General features: G+C 39.5%; 1 protein-coding gene across 1 annotated transcript in view; it reads right to left on the bottom strand.

The window, feature by feature from the left end:
- LOC124267181 (AB hydrolase superfamily protein C1039.03-like) overlaps positions 1–5673 on the bottom strand; it is a 29826-nt gene extending 24153 nt beyond the window's left edge. The window contains exon 1 of the mRNA XM_046702095.1: positions 5402–5673. Coding sequence (XP_046558051.1) covers positions 5402–5615 — 214 coding nt within the window. The 5' untranslated portion in view covers positions 5616–5673. The remainder of the gene's footprint in view (positions 1–5401) is intronic.
- Between the last annotated feature and the right edge of the window lie 13903 nt (positions 5674–19576).

Genomic DNA, 19576 nt, shown 5'->3' on the forward strand with positions numbered 1-19576 from the left:
TGGGTACAACATGGTCACTGATGGGGAGAGTTGTGTGGGTACAACATGGTCACTGAATAGGGAGAGAGTACAACATGGTCACTGATGGAGAGTTGTGGGTACAGCATGGTACAACATGGTCACTGATGGGTACAACATGGTCACTGATGGGGGTACAGCAGAGCTGTGGGTACAACATGGTCACTGGGTACAACATGGTCACTGATAAGGAGAGTTGTGGGTACAACATGGTCACTGATGGGGAGAGTTGGGAGAGTTGTGGTCACTGATGGGGAGAGTTGTGGGTACAACATGGTCACTGATGGGGAGAGCTGTGGGAGTCACTGATATGGGAGAGTTGTGGGTACAACATGGTCACTGATAGGGAGAGTTGTGGGTACAACATGGTCACTGATGGGGAGAGTTGTGGGTACAACATGGTCACTGATGGGGAGATGTGGGTACAACATGGTCACTGAGATGGGGAGAGTTGTGGGGTACAACTTGGTCACTGATGGGGAGAGTTGTGGGTACAACATGGTCACTGATGGGGAGATGGTCACTGATGAGTTGTGGGCAACTTGGTACAACATGGTCACATGGTCACTGATGGGGAGAGTTGTGGGTACAACATGGTCACAGATGGATGGTCACTGGGGGAGAGTTGTAAGGAGGTTGTGGGTACAACATGGTACAACTTGGTCACTGATGGGGAGGTGTGGGTACAATGTTGGTACAACATGGTCACTGATGGGGAGAGTTGTGGGTACAACATGGTCACTGATGGGGAGAGTTGTGGGTACAACATGGTCACTGATGGGGAGAGCTGTGGGTACAACATGGTCACTGATGGGGAGAGTTGTGGGTACAACTTGGTCACTGATGGGGAGAGCTGTGGGTACAACATGGTCACTGATGGGGAGAGCTGTGGGTACAACATGGTCACTGATGGGGAGAGTTGTGGGTACAACATGGTCACTGATAGGGGGAGAGCTGTGGGTACAACTTGGTCACTGATGGGGAGAGCTGTGTACAACATGGTCAACATTGGTCACTGTGGGTACAACATGGTCACTGATGGGGAGAACTGTGGGTACGACAGTCACTGATGGGGAGAGTTGTGGGTATGACAGTCACTGATGGGGAGAGCTGTGGGTATGAAATTGTCACTGATGGGCAGTGGGTCATCTTGTGGGAAGGTTAACAAGGTAACAGCTGTCCAGTCCAACACCATGTCATTACGTCCTTGTAACAACCCCCAACACTGACTGTAAACCATCCAGACGGTCCTAAATCTGCAGATCAATACCAGACACTCCCTGCCCTGAACTCAGTGTCGACACTGACGCTGTGTCAATCACTCAATGGCTTAGTGTCATTTATATTTCATGATTATAACATGACCATGTTTCCTATACTTTCATCACCACACAATTTCAGAAATATATTTATGACTCATTAACTTTGTATATCAAGAGGAAGGAATTGAGACTGCTCCTGAGATTATAAGCGTGTGTTATATATTATATTCCACTTGAACAGAGAACATTTCACTCAGTTGGCTTGCTTTTCCACAGGCTGCTATGGCAACTGGTTTCATAATCACTGTTTACAGCTGTGGGTTTAGATATGTGATAATGGAATTTTAAACCTTAGGAAATACTGTTGCAGGTAAAATATTTTCCATATTTTTGCAGTAATGAAGTTATTTTTAAAACATTCCAACATGATGATCAACTCATCTATCAACAACATGACTCCATTTGTATTATTAGTTTATAATGCAAGGTCTACAACATTCTGACTTGAACAAACTAATTACAAGCTCCTTAGATTAATGTTGACAAGAGTGAAAAATTGATTTGCAGCTCCTCAGCTTAGAGTTGATGAGAATAACAAATTGATTGGTAGTGCATCAGATTAGTGACATGGGGTTAGGAGCTTGTGGCATTTCAGTAAGCTTTTGAACAATCATAAATTCTTCATAAAAGGTTTATCTCAAGAAAAACCCTTATCCCTTAAAATGTAGAAAATAACTTGTCCTGAGAAAAATATCACTGAAATACAGAAAAACAGTGCATGTTTTGAAGAAGTCGCAAAAATTCTCTCTTTACTGAAACATCCAGCAATCCCACCGTCCACCCAACCCCGATTCCCCACATAGGTACATTGAGTAAAGCTAATTTCTGGTGTCCCCACGGTGATATTGCTGGATAAAACCAATTCACTCTTATTATTGCAATAAAAAGTGGTGTAAAACCAAACTCACTCAATCACTCATGTTACAGTTACATACTTTCAGTACTATCTACTATTTCATTCAATTCAATGAGAAGGCAAGAGTAAAGAAAGAACATGAAGGAGGCAATGTTTTACAGATGTAAGTAAACTAAATCAAAGTTCAACACTGCAGAGTTTGACTATAGACGTTTGTTACATAATGGACCAGAACCAAAGTGCCTTATCGATGTCCATTCTCCTCCCTATAATATACATAATTTCCTTCTCAACAACCCTAATGAAGTAGGTACAGATCTAATTTCTTCCGATAGCACACTTAACAAGAAGGGCTCTAATGCCAGCTGATCCATGGCTACAATAACCACATACCACAGGGACACGAGAATACAAACACTTGCATCACCATCATAGTTTGACTGAGGAACCTCAGTGGTGCATTAGTAAATGACCAATAAGTTAATGACCATCAAATCAATTTCTCCACAAAATAAAATCAACACAGCCCTCACATTCCTGTTTTGCCATTTCAGATAACTAATGAAGCGCACTGTGGTGCTGTTTCCATGGAAACTGTGCAATCTCTTGTCCAATAAAGTGCAATATGTTTGATTTCCATGGGAAGTAGAGTTCTGGAATATGTTTGGAAACCAGACTGTCTGCGAATATATTTTGTTTCCTCAAGTATATAGTTACCATGATGGTCATTGATCTTGGAAGTGTAAGCGTTGTGGGTTCAAGCATAAAAGACTGACTGACTGAGTTTGGTTTTACGCCGCTTTTAGCAATATTCCAGCAATATCATGGCGGGGGACACCAGAAATGGGCTTCACACAAGCATAAAGGATACATGATGGGTGGCTGAGTGTGAGTTGACAGTGTGAGGGGTGAAGGAGAGTGGGTGAAGGAGTTTTGGGTCAGGAGGAGGCTTGAGAGAAAGTGAGGGTGGTTGGATGGGTAGTTGAGGTAGAGTGGCTAGGGGAAGAGCCGATGGCTTGAGTGTTGGTTGAAAGAGAGTGAAGATGGTTGAGATGGTTGGATGGGTCGGGGTAGACTAACAACTAGTCTCAGAAATGAACATATTTTACTGAAAAAAGTTCATAGTAAAAAAATATAAAATATAATGAAAAGGAGCCCTGAGACCTTCTTCATTTTCAGAAGCTGAGGAAATCTAGACTTGCCACATTTTCTAGACTTGTGTGGGCTTTCTTGGATATATTTGCTAGATGGTTGGATGGGTCGGGGTGCAGGGAGCGGATGTTTGAGGGGTGTTGAGAATAAGTGAGTGAGTGAGGTTTGTTGGTTGTAGGAAAGGGAGAGTTAGTTGGGTGGGCGAGTGAGAAGATGACTGCATGGTTTGAGCGGTAGTTGAGAGTTTGTGAGGAAGAAGGGATGGATTGAGGGGTGGTTCAAACTTTCTGAGACGAACAGGGCATGCTTCAGAGGTTGTGACTGGGTTAGTAGGGGAAGGAGTTGGGTTGTTTCCATGCTTGGGTTGTTTACAGTGCCTGGCATAACTTCAATGTTATTAACAAAAGATTTTTTACTCAAACGCCAAATATTGCTGGGTGCAGCGTAAAACTAAACTCACTCACTCTCTTATTCAAGCACAACATCACTCAGTAAGGAGATCTGAGAAAGTGTCCATGGTAAGCCATGTCAGGTAACTTTCTGGCAATCAAGGTCAAGGTCATCGTGGAACTCGTGAAGGAAGAATTCAGACAATCCAGACAATTTAGGTGTGGCTTTGTAAATATTAGTGTACCCATACCTATTGATGATCCAATTAAACTTGAAACATCACCCAAACTATGCCATTTCAATTTGTTTAAAAAATCAGTAAACATCATGTAAACCTGTAAACTTGAGAGCTGGATTTCCTGAACACTATGACGACTGCAAGAACAGTTCAGCTTCATTGTGCTGGACCCATGAACTATGGTTATCATCAAAAACAGGTCTTCCTGTTGACATTCCAAATGGCCAAGGCCATGTTTCCTTGTGAGATTGACAGCTTGATGGGGTGTGAAAATAGGTTTTGAAACATTTGAGTTGGTCCAATTTATCACATTTGCCATTCAATGAATGATGGCGAGTATTATTTTGATAAATAATTTTCATCTGTGCCATTTCAATACTTAACTTGGCATGTCACGCAAAGTAAGCACTACATCGATCCCTGCAAGCACATCTGATTTTCATATCTTGAAATCAAATGTAATCCGGGAGTCGAGATCAAAGTTGTAATATTGAGGGTAGATTTGTGTTCTGATATGGTCTTAGTTGCTGAGACTGAAGCCTTATCATTTCAGTAAACATCTGATTGGCTCAAGAACACCGAAATCTTTCATTTAGATTTGTGGTCAAAGTGCGCTTGAGCTTCACCAAAAATGATTGGCACCAATCAGGACAAGCATACTAGAATGTCACAGATAACATTTTACTCATTACTCAAATAATCGTGAGAGAAAGGACATGGGCAACTGTTACGTTCACTAGCACATTAGACCAGACAATCCAGAGATTGATATTATTAGCATGTGCCAATCAATCTCAAGTTACTTTCACACCCACTCGGCCAAGACAGCAAGTTTGACCATTTAATTTATTTACAGTAAAACAGTAGGTGACTATCACAGATAGAAGTTGGCCTGTTCCTTAATAATTCCCATTGTCTGTTTTGGAGTGAAAAGTTAGTCTTACAGCAGATTTGTTCAAATCTATTAAAGCCATACAACTAGACATTTAAGACATTCTTTGTAATCGTACACTGTTGTATGTTATGTCTTTGGCGCAGGTAACCACGCCCACCACACAGGGCTACCCACAAAATAAATGGACGCGCCCAGTGAGTATATGTTATCGCAACAACTTGTCAGTCAGCGTTCACTCTGCATGACTGCGATCCGAAAAACATCACAAAGAATTAGGTCAAGACTGAACTTAGATGTTGAAAAGACATCTGACTAATTCTGTACGCACTCGAATTGCTATGTCGGTCGGACATGAGTAACAGTAGCTAGATTACTCAGAGTGGTAATGTTTCATGACACGTGCTCGGCAACAGACAATGTTAGGTTTACACATATATCAAGTTTTCTTGAATTTATGGCATATGACTCCAAATTAATGCAAAAAAATGCACTGCCCCACCCCTTCCACTAGGCCCCGAAACCCCTCGTACCTGGCAAGGCGGCTGACGGAACTCGGAACTCCTTCACACTGCCGGCGAACTCCTCGGCCTGGTCTTTCAGCACGGCGGATTTCCGTCTCCTGTCTTCCAACGGGATAGAATCATCTATAATGTTTACCCCGCCAGCTTGCTGACCCTCCAGAAATGATAGGGACTCACTGTGCAATTTATATTTACTAGCAATCTCCTCTATTCCTTCCGGCATTTTGCTTAATAACACTGCTACCGAAAAATACACACCACGGAAGTAAAACCTCGGACGAACCCATTATTCGTATAGGGGTCCGAGGTTCTCGTGCGCTTGAATCTCTAAACTAAATACGCGTTGTGAACGTATGAGTAACGTTTGAGTATAAAACTGAAACAAGGCTCGCAGTGTTATTAAGCATAATATCAGTGATTCTAATCCTCAATATCAGTGAATAGAACCATGTAACAATTTTAACATCACTGTAAATGCAGTACAAATGTTCTCGTTTTTTCGTAGTTTCATCTATGACTTTAAATGATTTATTTTATCAAAAGAACCAATTATTATGTATTTTTTAACAAAATTAACATAGTTTCACCCGACGAATTCAACAGGAACGTTTTTAGAGTGTGCTAGCCGTATAGCATTGGTGCAAGCGCTCGTAAAATATAACTGAGGCGCTCCCACCTTATCCCACATGGTCTCTACTGTATCTCATTGTCACCATTCCATCGCAGTATTCACCTTATCTCTTAGTTCCGTTACATGTCTTATTGCGTCTCCTTCATATCTCATGTTCTTATCAATTTGTCCACCGTATAATCTTATGTAACCATGCTGCCTCGTGATATGTCCCTGATATCTCTACATCACGAGTCTCCACCGTATCTCAGGAATCTGATGTATATCACATGGGAACAGGTCAAAATCGCCACACGGAAAAATGGCCACACTGACCCTAGTCAAAATGGCCACACAAAAAAGTCAAAATGGCCACAACCCCTGGTCAAAATGGTCGTACCAAAAAGTCAAAATGGCCACAAAAAAAGTCAAAATGGCCACAAACCCCTAGTCAAAATGGTCGTACCAAAAAGTCAAAATGGCCTTAGAAAAAGTCAAAATGGCCATACATTATGTTTTTTTACTTTACTTTACTATATAATGCTGGAAAGAACTTTACTGGATATCACTTCCCTCTAACATCGCTGTTAAGTGTGTGAAGTGTACGAAGACCGTCTGGAAAAACCAGCATGCAATTGAGAGTGATGGCTGTCATGGGTGGACTCAAAGGACTTGTGATACCGGACTACCTAAAGCTTGTGGATAGTGGAGCGGACTTTCCCTTCACATGCTGCAGATGTTCCGACCATGAAAACACGACGGCAAGCTGGGAAAGTTCACAAGAAAGACAGCCATCCCTGTCCAGGAGGAGGCATTCGCAGCCTGGCGTCTCTACAAGGACGGAAAGCTGAACCTTGTGGTACTTCTCCGCTTGGGTGCCCAGTTGACTAGATCAGTGGAATGAACTGTTTCTCACTTGATGTAACTGATCTACATGGATGTCATGTAGTAGTAAATAGTACAAAAGTGCATGTACATGAAGAAAGAACCTACATATATATGTCTTGTTATTTGTTGATGTGTAATAAACATCAAGTTTTGTCTGATATAACTTCTGTAATTTTTACACCTTGATATCAAATACTACAACATGGGAAAATGTTATGAGTACTAAAAATAAAATAATAATGTATGGCCATTTTGACTTTTTCTATGGCCATTTTGACTTTTTGGTATGGCCATTTTGACTAGGGGTTTGTGGCCATTTTGACTTTTTGTGTGGCCATTTTGACTAGGACCCCCATCACATGACCTACTGTAGCTTATTTTCTTCATCTAAGTCGTACATCCCTCCATATCTCACGTTCCTGTCGAATCGTATATAGTTTACACACGTGTGTGTTGGTATACCGTCTGCATCGTCTCTCATGTCTTAACCGTATCTCATGTCCAAGTCGTATCTCACAGTTTCAACCCTATGGCATGCCTCCACTGTATATCTCATGGTCTCCACTGTATATCTCATGGTCTCCACTGTATATATCATGGTCTCCACTGTATATCTCATGGTCTCCATTGTATATCTCATGGTCTCCATTGTATATCTCACAGTCTCCATTGTATATCTCATGGTCTCCAATGTGTATTATAGCATGTGAATATCTCATGGTCTCCACTGTATATCTCATGGTCTGTCTCCTTTGTATATCTCGTGGTCTCCACTGTATATCTCATGGTCTGTCATCCATTGTATATCTCATGGTCTCCACTGTATGGTCTCTCATGGTCTGTCTCCATTTGTATATCTCATGTGTATGTCTCCACTGTATACCTCATGGTCTGTCTCCATTGTATATCTCATGGTCTCCACTGTATACCTCATGGTCTGTCTCCATTGTCTCCACCTCATGGTCTCCACTGTATACCTCATGGTCTGTCTCCACTGTATACCTCATGGTCTCCAATGTGTATCTCATGGTCTCCACTGTGTATGTCCCGGTCTCCACTGTATATCTCATGGTCTCCACTGTATATCTCATGGTCTCCACTGTATACCTCATGGTCTGTCTCCATTGTATACCTCATGGTCTGTCTCCATTTTACTGTATATCCACTGTGTATGTCCCGGTCTCCACTGTATACCTCATGGTCTGTCTCCATTGTATATCTCATGGTCTCCACTGTATATACCTCATGGTCTGTCTCCATTGTATATCTCATGGTCTCCATTGTATATCCTCATGGTACCTCATGGTCTGTCTCCATTGTATATCTCATGGTCTGTCTCCATTGTATACCTCATGGTCTGTCTCCATTGTATATCCATGGTCTCTGTATATATCTCATGGTCTGTCTCCTGTATATGGTCTGTCTCCACTGTATATCTCTGGTCTCCACTGTATACCTCATGGTCTGTCTCCATCTCATGGTCTATATACCTCATGGTCTCTACCTCATGGCCTCCATTGTATATCTCATGGTCTCCACTGTATATCTCATGGTCTGTCTCCATTGTATATCTCATGGTCTCCACTGTATACCTCATGGTCTGTCTCCATTGTATATCTCATGGTCTCCACTGTATATCTCATGGTCTGTCTCCACTGTATATCTCATGGTCTCCACTGTATATCTCATGGTCTGTCTCCATTGTATACCTCATGGTCTCCACTGTATACCTCATGGTCTCCACTGTATACCTCATGGTCTGTCTCCATTGTATATCTCATGGTCTCCACTGTATACCTCATGGTCTGTCTCCATTGTATATCTCATGGTCTCCACTGTATACCTCATGGTCTGTCTCCATTGTATATCTCATGGTCTCCATTGTATATCTCATGGTCTGTCTCCATTGTATATCTCATGGTCCTGTATCTCATGGTTGTCACCATTGTATACCTCATGGTCTCCACTGCCTGTGTATGTATACCTCATGGTCTGTCTCCATTGTATATCTCATGGTCTCCACTGTGTATACCTCATGGTCTGTCTCCATTGTATATCTCATGGTCTCCACTGTATACCTCATGGTCTGTCTCCATTGTATATCTCATGGTCTCCACTGTATACCTCATGGTCTGTCTCCATTGTATATCTCATGGTCTCCACTGTGTATGTCCCGGTCTCCACTGTATACCTCATGGTCTGTCTCCATTGTATACCTCATGGTCTGTCTCCATTGTATACCTCATGGTCTGTCTCCATTGTATATCTCATGGTCTGTCTCCATTGTATATCTCATGGTCTCCACTGTGTATGTCCCGGTCTCCACTGTATATCTCATGGTCTGTCTCCACTGTATATCTCATGGTCTCCACTGTATACCTCATGGTCTGTCTCCATTGTATATCTCATGGTCTTCCACTGTATACCTCATGGTCTCCACTGTATACCTCATGGTCTGTCTCCATTGTATATCTCATGGTCTCCACTGTATACCTCATGGTCTGTCTCCATTGTATATCTCATGGTCTCCACTGTATACCTCATGGTCTGTCTCCATTGTATATCTCATGGTCTCCACTGTATATCTCATGGTCTGTCTCCACTGTATATCTCATGGTCTCCACTGTATACCTCATGGTCTGTCTCCATTGTATATCTCATGGTCTCCACTGTGTATGTCCATGGTCTCCACTGTATATCTCATGGTCTTCACTGTATATCCTCATGGTCTCCACTGTATACCTCATGGTCTGTCTCCATTGTATATCTCATGGTCTCCACTGTGTATGTCCCGGTCTCCACTGTATATCTCATGGTCTCCACTGTATACCTCATGGTCTCCACTGTATATCTCATGGTCTGTCTCCACTGTATATCTCATGGTCTGTCTCCATTGTATATCTCATGGTCTCCACTGTATACCTCATGGCCTGTCTCCATTGTATATCTCATGGTCTCCATGGTCTGGTCTCCACTGTATATCTCATGGTCTGTCTCCATTGTATATCTCATGGTCTGTCTCCATTGTATACCTCATGGTCTGTCTCCATTGTATATCTCATGGTCTCCACTGTGTATGTCCCGGTCTCCACTGTATATCTCATGGTCTGTCTCCATTGTATATCTCATGGTATCCAATGTATACCTCATGGTCTGTCTCCATTGTATATCTCATGGTCTCCAATGTATACCTCATGGTCTCCACTGTATACCTCATGGTCTGTCTCCATTGTATATCTCATGGTCTCCACTGTATACCTCATGGTCTGTCTCCATTGTATATCTCATGGTCTCCACTGTATACCTCATGGTCTGTCTCCATTGTATATCTCATGGTCTCCACTGTATATCTCATGGTCTGTCTCCACTGTATATCTCATGGTCTCCACTGTATACCTCATGGTCTGTCTCCATTGTATATCTCATGGTCTCCACTGTATCCCCTCATGGTCTGGTCTCCATTGTATACCTCATGGTCTCCACTGTATATCTCATGGTCTGTCTACTGTGTATGTCCCGGTCTCCACTGTATATCTCATGGTCTCCACTGTATACCTCATGGTCTCCACTGTATATCTCATGGTCTGTCTCCATTGTATATCTCATGGTCTCCACTGTATACCTCATGGTCTGTCTCCATTGTATATCTCATGGTCTCCACTGTGCATGTCCCGGTCTCCACTGTATATCTCATTGTCTCCACTGTATACCTCATGGTCTCCACTGTATACCTCATGGTCTGTCTCCATTGTATATCTCATGGTCTCCACTGTATACCTCATGGTCTGTCTCCATTGTATATCTCATGGTCTCCACTGTGCATGTCCCGGTCTCTTCTGTATACCTCACGTGTGCGTGCATGCGTGCGTGCGTGTGTGTGATGTTAATTTTATGGGAGCGTAGTTGGGGGTCATCAAATTTGAACATATGTACTAGCGGGGGTGGTCATTATTTTTGTAGATGACCAGCAGGGGGGCGGGAGGTGGGGTTGCACATCCCACTCCATAAAAATCACCCCCACCCCACTCCCAATAATGTACCGCACTGGTTGTCAGGTTAGAGCGGCCAATGCTGGGCTAGTAGTAATTTGGAATGGTTCATTGAGCTACTTCTGCTTTCAGTACAATGTCTAACTCTATTATTATATTTATATTGAATCTTACATTTTCGGGCTGAGAATGATATCCCGCACACACAGACATTAGCCAGGTGATTGGTTGAAGCGTCCCATAAATGACTGGGAGGCACAGTCGGCGTATGTGGAGTCCTGCAAGTTTGTCGTCAAGTATTGAGTGGGTAAACTTATGGTCAATACCACGAGTATCAACACGTCAATAGATACTTTTTAGAAACACTCGATTCATCCCTCAGTCAATTACTTTGCTCTAACCTGAAACATAGTGAGGGAAAACGCCTTCTTATGGCCTCATCATTTGATCCATTGGACACGAAGTATTACCTTCAAAAGTAGGATTGATCGTTATGAAATGAAAAAGGATTGTTTATCGGTATCAGCGGGATTATTTCTGTTTATAGAAGACTTTCACTCAAGATTTGTGTTTAATGCCATAAAGTCCCTTCAAGTATATTATGGTGAGAGGCCAAAGGCCCTGTGGTTTCAACACCGCTACAACACCGTTTACTTCTTGTTGACACAATCCCCACATCTTGCCCCTCTTTAACACTTTTAAATAAATCTCAAGTTTAAAATGTAAAAAACATGCATTAATAAACAAAAAAATTAATTAAATACTTGATTTTTAAAACAGATGAAATATATTTAAACTGGAAAGATCACTAACATTAATATATTAATATTGAATATATTCTGAAATGTTTATATTCACATAGAAACAGGTTTCGTGTTGGAAACTAACATCTGGTCAGGAAAAATCAAACGTTTATTAGAAGAAAACGAGGAAATTTGCAAATGTATTAAACACAAATGGATGCTACATTATTATTAGAAATAACAAGTAAGGTATTTCTGATATCGATATTATGCTTCATGCTTCATATTGTAATAAGAACCACAAGTATAATATATCAAATATGATATTATTTGTTGAATCATTATTAATTAATAATAGGAAAGAACACAAATCGATGAAACGCCACCAGTGATTTACTCGATCAGCAGAGACAATGTTGATGATCCCCGCGTTTCCATCTTTGTCAGAATCTACGACAAACCCTAGATTGAGGATACAATGAATCAGATCTCACAGTCTTCAACATTCGCTGTCTGGGCCGATCAGGCGGCAGTTGACCTTAACGCCGAAATGACTGAGAAGGTTGAACAGAGTAAAATGAGTAATTAAAAAATCATGATTGGGCAATGTTTAATTAAATCCGGGCATTCATTACAGCCAATGAAATTAGCACCTCATTTCATTGTTGAACATTTACATATCTGAAGAAACACAATCACGAGGCCAGTGCATTCGCATGCATACAAAATACTAAATTCCTATTATGCGTGTGGAAGGCCATGTAACTATGCATGCATATGTCAGTTCGTTTACAAATTAAGCCTAGCTATCTTTAAGATTCTTCAAGATAATGTCTTAAAATTGCGATAATATTTCAAATACATACTCGATTGGAAACGTTTGCGGTTTTATATGTGTACTTTGGCCACATATTCTACATTCTGTATTTGGCTGGTGATAGGATAGAAGTGTTTCTTACCGGAGTTGAACAAAAATAATTGTGTTTGCAAATGACAAAATATGTAATACGCTCACCTTTTCGCAAACACCTGGTATCATCACTATTTCTTAGTGATTCATAGACACATGCTCTGTCATCGTATCGCATGGTTACAATCACTGGATTGTCTGGTCCAGACTCGATTTGTGTAAAGAAAAAACATCGCACAGCTGTAATGCGGCTGAACAAATATATGTTCATGATATAGTCACAACTGTACAATCGACCCTGCTTTTAGTACACGTTTCTATGAATGTGGAAAGGGTTTTGTCGCTTTTATTAATTATATGAACAGAGAATCCTGGATATAATTTGTTTGTACTCCTTCTAGTTTCTACACATAAATGTACGTTATACTTGTACAGTGTCGAAGTATCTCTAAATCCTATTTGATCTGCATTCTTTCTTGTTTGCGACAAAAGTGAATATTAGCTCTGATTGGTGCCTATTGGCAGACTGTGTTCTTTTCAAGTGAATTTCAATCTTTTTTCACATTTTACACTTTAGTTCACGTTTGCGAATGGTTTTAAAGCCATGCAAAGTATATTCTTCTTCAGTTGTGTTGTATCTGTTACTACATGAATTAGCTTTGCATTGTTCTCAAATCATTCTCAAACATCCATTTCAGCTGTGTTCTAACCACTCTGACTTCTCGTCAATCTTATTTCAGGGGCCCCATGAGGTAAACCTATACGGGTACGATCTACTTGAATTACTACTGTTAATTTTTGGAATTGTCCGGCTCCTAATTTTCAAAGCAAAAATTTTAAATTTCAGCTTTCAGGATCAAATTATTCAAACCTATATCTTGAATTTTCAGATAAAATATCGAAGTGTGAACTGAGTATATTACCTTCACAAGATGCTGTGTTGAAAATGTTTAATTAAACTTTTCACATATGCCTTGGAATTCAATTAATTATCCTTAAATTTAAATGTTAAGGATATATGTTGAATAGAGGACACTCAGGACAGAAGAATGAAATGTTACAAAACTCAGCTTAAATTAAATAAAAACAGCTATGGTTCAAATGTCCACAGAAATCTTCAAGACAAATTACCAAATGTGAATACAGAAAGACTCAATAGCAAGTGCACCGAAATATAAACAGATATTTTCCAATAACATGTATTCAATAAACCTGAAAATAAACAATCTTCACCCACAAAACACAATTGTCTTTCAATACCTTTTACTATTCACGCAACAAAGGAATATTCTGGTTTTGAAAGGTGGACCTTTGCTGAAAGATACATATGAAGTGTGAAATTAAAATTGCGCTCTAATGAAGCATTCCATGTAATTCCCCTAATTTGCCAGCAGCCTGTAAGTGCGTATGTGTGAAACACAATGCCCGCGTTAGCTAATGGAGGTAACTCTACGACACCCACATTCACCAACAGAACGTCACTGATTAGCTTGGTTGCATTTGGCAATGACCTTTACCGACGTCTTTAAATCAGTCGGATAACTCGACTGACATCAAATGTACCAAATTACTATTGCTTGCAATTTATACCCAACACGTGGACAGCAGGACGCTTCCCTTGAAGACGATCCAAGGTGATTTTACAGGTGCTGACATTATTACTGGAGATTCTCGTTACAAATGGTGAGATTAGTAGCGGGCATAAAGAACGCTGGTAATAGCTTCTTTGTGCAATAAGGCTGACAGACCGACTGGACGGAAGACAAACTGCCCACCGTTAAGACAAAACCACCCGAACAAGCCAATGACGTCAATGAATTGAAGGTAACAAGATTTAAGATGCATGGCACGTGACATACCCAGGTCAAAGCCAATGATTGGTTACTGATGTCACGTCGGTGCACGTGAAATGAGGTTACCTTTGACCCGACACCTCACGCTTTGACCTGGCGCATACGGTGTCATCCTTACGTGGGGAATATTTCAACAGGCACGTAATCGGTAGTTGATTTATAACGTCAAGATGACAGTATACTGGCAGACGGCACGTGCTGCGCGTGCAACCGGAGGCTCTGACTTGGCTGACGTATCGCATTGGTGCTATCTTTTCATCTACATGCCTATCGATTCATTTCAATTGTTACAGACGCCATATTTGATTACCTGATGCCGTTTGTTGACAAACAGTTCTTAACTTAATAGCCCTGCATGATGGGAAGGGGTGAAACTGATCTAAGAGGTACTGGCGTAAGGCATCCATAGGGGCGCTCCACCCTCCGCCGTATTAGATTAACTCGTTAAAACGAAAGCTAGGAAATTGTAACCGACAGTTTACTGTTGTAGATCTGGTTCAAAGTGAAATAGATACAGTAATTGTATTCTATAATTAAGTTTGAAAATATGTGTAATAATGAATACCACGTGGTAGGGCTGTGCAACATTACCGGTAAACCGGTATATACCGGTACAGTATCTCGCGATACGATTATCGCGATATGGTTCAGATTCTGAAATATATCGGGTCATCCAGAGTTAGCTCCCTTTGCATTATCTGCCCTTGATTTCCAAGCAAAAAAATGTGCTCTTAAAGTGCCAAATATACTTTTATTTCTGTTGGTTTCATGTAACATTTTACAAGTGGGAGTATCTTTAGAAATTGCTCCAAAAGTGCCAAATATTCTACCAAATGCGTTACGTTTTGTGGGTTTGAATGGTTTCATATGTGACATTTTGGAGGAATTAACAGTGTATGATCCCATACAGTGCAAACCGGATATACTGCGCTGTACGCTCGTGTTTAGGTTCATAGATATGTCGTCTGAACAGGTATGCTCGATCAAATAAAGTGTATTTAAAGACAAAGTGTAGTATAATTTTACATGCAAATAGGCTGCGCTACAACATTAGATAACTTCGATATAACAGTTACAGTAATTATTAGCGAGATATTTGTATGTTAATGAAAACAATTGTTTTCACCTCTTGCGCATCGGGCCAAATTCGACAAACTTGTGCGCTTTCGCTTTTACTCACATATACCATCATGTTAGCCTAAAGAGCTACCAGTATTCTATTCGTAATAGATTTTACAATGTATGTGTGAATTTTCATGTTTCAAAGTTGTTTAGTTATGACGATATCAATGAATTCACTGGCAACAATGCAGCATCACTGTACTGGATTATAGCCGAAACTGTTTGTTTCTCTGTATGGAATATAGCGCATAGCGGAATAACGTCCTGACTGAGAGCTTATTCAAAGGTGCGCTTTATTGATATATTTGGACACATTCAACGTATGTATATATTGTACTGGTATATCTTGTTTTGAGAGAACTTATTACAAAAGCATATTTGGAATGTCTCCAATCACAAGTTACAGCTTTCAGAAATTTGTCATGTGCAAGAGTTTCTCCAACTCTGAGTTGTCTCAACTGTCTAACGTGACCACTGCAAATCTTATTGACATCATGACCCAACGGCATGAACTACTTTTTTTTGTTCGTCTGAACATTCGGTAACCTGTTCTAATTCACGAAATTCCAAACTGCTAAAAAGTTCTTCACAACTTCCAAAATACGAGCTTCGTGTGATACTTAACATTTTCCGATGAGAGTCGGATGCTCCTAAACCCCACATAAGACTTTCCACCCGTACAGACATTGGTTTTCTTTCCACTAACACATATTTTGTAAGTGTTTACCTGTTTTGGGTCAGTTTTAGAAATCCTGTCCTGCATTTGCAAGAAGGTACAGGTTGGTTGTCTTCAAAAGGACCTTTCATTCTGTCCAGAACAGTCTTATCAGGAACTGCGAAGTTTATTTTGGAATCATTAGGAACATACACACCACTAGGGACTTTTCCCTCTGTCACTGTGCCGGTGCAGAAACCCTCCATTCAATATGTCACAATATATATTGCAATATCTCTTAAATTATTGCAATATATCGCAATATGAGAATCAGGGCAATATCCAGCCCTACCAAGTGGTTTCGATGAGTGTTTATATATATACGTGTATCTTTAAGTATGTGTGTGTATATATGTATACCTATATATATATAACTATACGGTGTTTCACACACACACACGCACACACACACATACACACAAGATATAGATATCGACTTGTTCTTCATTTTTGTCTCATCTTTTATAATTATACATTTTCTTTAGATATTTTAGATATTTAGAATATATGAGTATACTTTACAAAACTGATTTAACTACGTACACAGAAATGTCATTAATCTGGACCTCGTTATTTCAGAAATCATTTATTCTAGGGGTTGCAACAAAAAAAAAACACCAACACCTCAGTAATATAGTTGATTTCAATGGAAACGTTAATCGTGTCCGGATTAACAGGGTTTTACTGAATAGACAAGAACCAAAGCGCCCCATTCCCCAAAGTGATCCTCTTGCTAAGATGGCTTGTATACTTTATGAAAGGCCTGAGTTAGTCGTAGTGGTAAGATCGCTTTGTGGAACAGGCTCCAGTTTTGTGTTCATAATGACTGGGTATAAATGGCTGCTGTTTGGTTCATCTGTCCGACCATAGTGATCAAAGTCGTAATGATTTGTAAAGGGGTTAGTCTCTTCTTATATACCGAGTGACACAAAGAAAGTATACTCCCTTTGTTTTATGAGTTATTGAAAGTTGAAAGACCTGTTGTTAAATTCAATTGTGCCCTTATAACACTCATTCCAACAACAGTTTTGCAAAAAGGTAATTTTTTGTAGGTATATATTGGTCCAAAGAAGACCGGGATAAAAAATGAAAAATATTTTAACTACATGACTCTCACCATGTTTGAAATGTAAACTTTAACAAAAAAACAAATGTTTAGTGATTTTCAAAGAGAAAGATATCTGAGATACTAATCCAAAAGTTTTGTATTATGCGCATATATGTGAATCAAATTGAAAAGTTTTAGATTTCATTCTATTTTAATGAAGTAGAAATTTGAATGCTGACTGACGACCAGTACAGTTCATTTTTGGATATAATGAGGCTAACTTAACTTTCATTTAAACATCAAACATATGATAAAGGGAAATAGTTTTTTAATTTATATTTAATTTAATTATGCACTGGAATTGTAATATACTATATATAATGTGAGACAATAACACTCCATTTTTGCTTTATGTTGGTTTTACAGTCTTTGTAAGTAGTACTGACATTTTACAGAAATAATATGTTACCGACTTTAGATCCTTACGTCAGTTCCCCTTAGATCAGTTTCACCCCTTCTTCTCATGCAGGACTGTTAGTTAGAATACGTACAGAACTAGAGGTTATTACCTAAATGCAATTTCGCAGAAATGATGATTGTATTGTATTAATATTTCCTTTTCCAAATATATGATATTTATTGTTCAGAAGCAGAAGAGGTTAATGGTGTCTATATCGTATAATGTTATTCTTAAAATAATCGAAGTTTAATGAATACACGTATGGTTTATTCACTGAAAGTGAATTTTGAAACTTCGTGGGAATGTAGCGCCTGCGTGTACTACTATAGTTGTTATACAGCACCATGTGATCTGCACCCATGTCTGCTGACATAAACATTGAAGCATTTTTGAGTATTTAATGTAAGAAGCAACCATTTGATTTCCAGGGATAAATGGCATATCATCATTTTTAAAATGTTTATCAGCCCAGATATTCGTTTCCTTCAGAAACAGGTGTTGAAATATTTCCGTTTAAATGAATAAAAATAATGGATTAATATTCCAAAGAATTGTTTAATAAGGAACACGTTTGTTGACTGGTGTTGCCACTTGAAAGATCTGAGAATATTACTGATGTTTGTTTGTGGTGATACAAGAAAACGAGTTTTTACCAAGGGACTTTACTGCTATAACAAATGCATTAAATTGATACGTGTAAAATAGATGAATTGGAATTAGATAGAGAAGTGATAAAAAATCCAAAATTTGTAAAATTATGCTTAAGCTGCCCGAGAAGAGATTTAATAAGGATGAAGGTAAAATGCCATGTGCAAAATATGGACGGCGGTAAATTATTGAAACTAGTAGAAACTTCAATCTGTTTAAGTTTTAATGAAGAATTAGGTAACGAATACATCATGTAACGATGAGAGTAGAGTAGGATGTGTTATTTGTTCCCGACCATCCCTCAGTTTTCTGGAAATAGTAAACGTTTCCTCCTTACATTCACCACTGTAATTTTTCTCTCAGTAGTCTAGAACAAGAAATCGATGTCCAAACTCGTATGCTGAACTAGAAAGAGATGTGTGTTACAAGATTTAAAGAATGAACCCCCAAAATACAAAATAACAGATCTGCACATTTATACATCAGAACTGCTGTAAGTCAAACACAAGACCTTTGCAATACAGATAACTGCCCAAGAAAATCAAGATGATCTTACAACATAGGTGAATGGATTGTCAGATGATGTTTCATGGTGCTTTTAAACAGAGGTAAGCGGTTTGTCAAATAATGTATAATAATAAAACTAATATTGACACGCAGGTGCGCTAGTATGAAATAAAAACGTCTTTTTACGTTAAAATGCGCCAAATGTCCTCGCTATTCAACCAAATAACATCAACAGTATATATCGCACATAAATACTATAAAGATGATGGTTCAGAAACCCTCAGGTCCATGGTGTAAGTTAAACTGAGTGTAAAATGTTAATCAAAAGGGCTAAAACTTTATCTTAATCAAGCTCAGTGTGCTCGTATGATATCTCAGCTGTGACTGTCCAGAGAGAAAATGGTAGATACCGACTACTAACATATCTTTTGTCATTACAGCGCCTTGTATGTAAGGGCGCTTGCAATACGATCGGGGTTTAGAAGATACATGCGGCAAAATGAGTGAAGAGAAAAAAACGCAGATCCAGGTTAAGTATGAATGTCGATCCATGAAAAAACTATTTTTATGTCTTCAAAAGATTTATAAAAAATGAGACTTGCATGAACATATTTATGACAAAAATAGAAAAAGTGAACAGTTGAGAAATAATCAGAAAAAAACTTGCCCATGGAATTTTTGAAACTGAATA

The sequence above is a fragment of the Haliotis rubra genome, unplaced genomic scaffold (genome assembly GCF_003918875.1).
Source record: "Haliotis rubra isolate DU_JTF1 unplaced genomic scaffold, ASM391887v1 Scf13, whole genome shotgun sequence".
Taxonomy (NCBI): Eukaryota; Metazoa; Mollusca; class Gastropoda; order Lepetellida; family Haliotidae; genus Haliotis; species Haliotis rubra.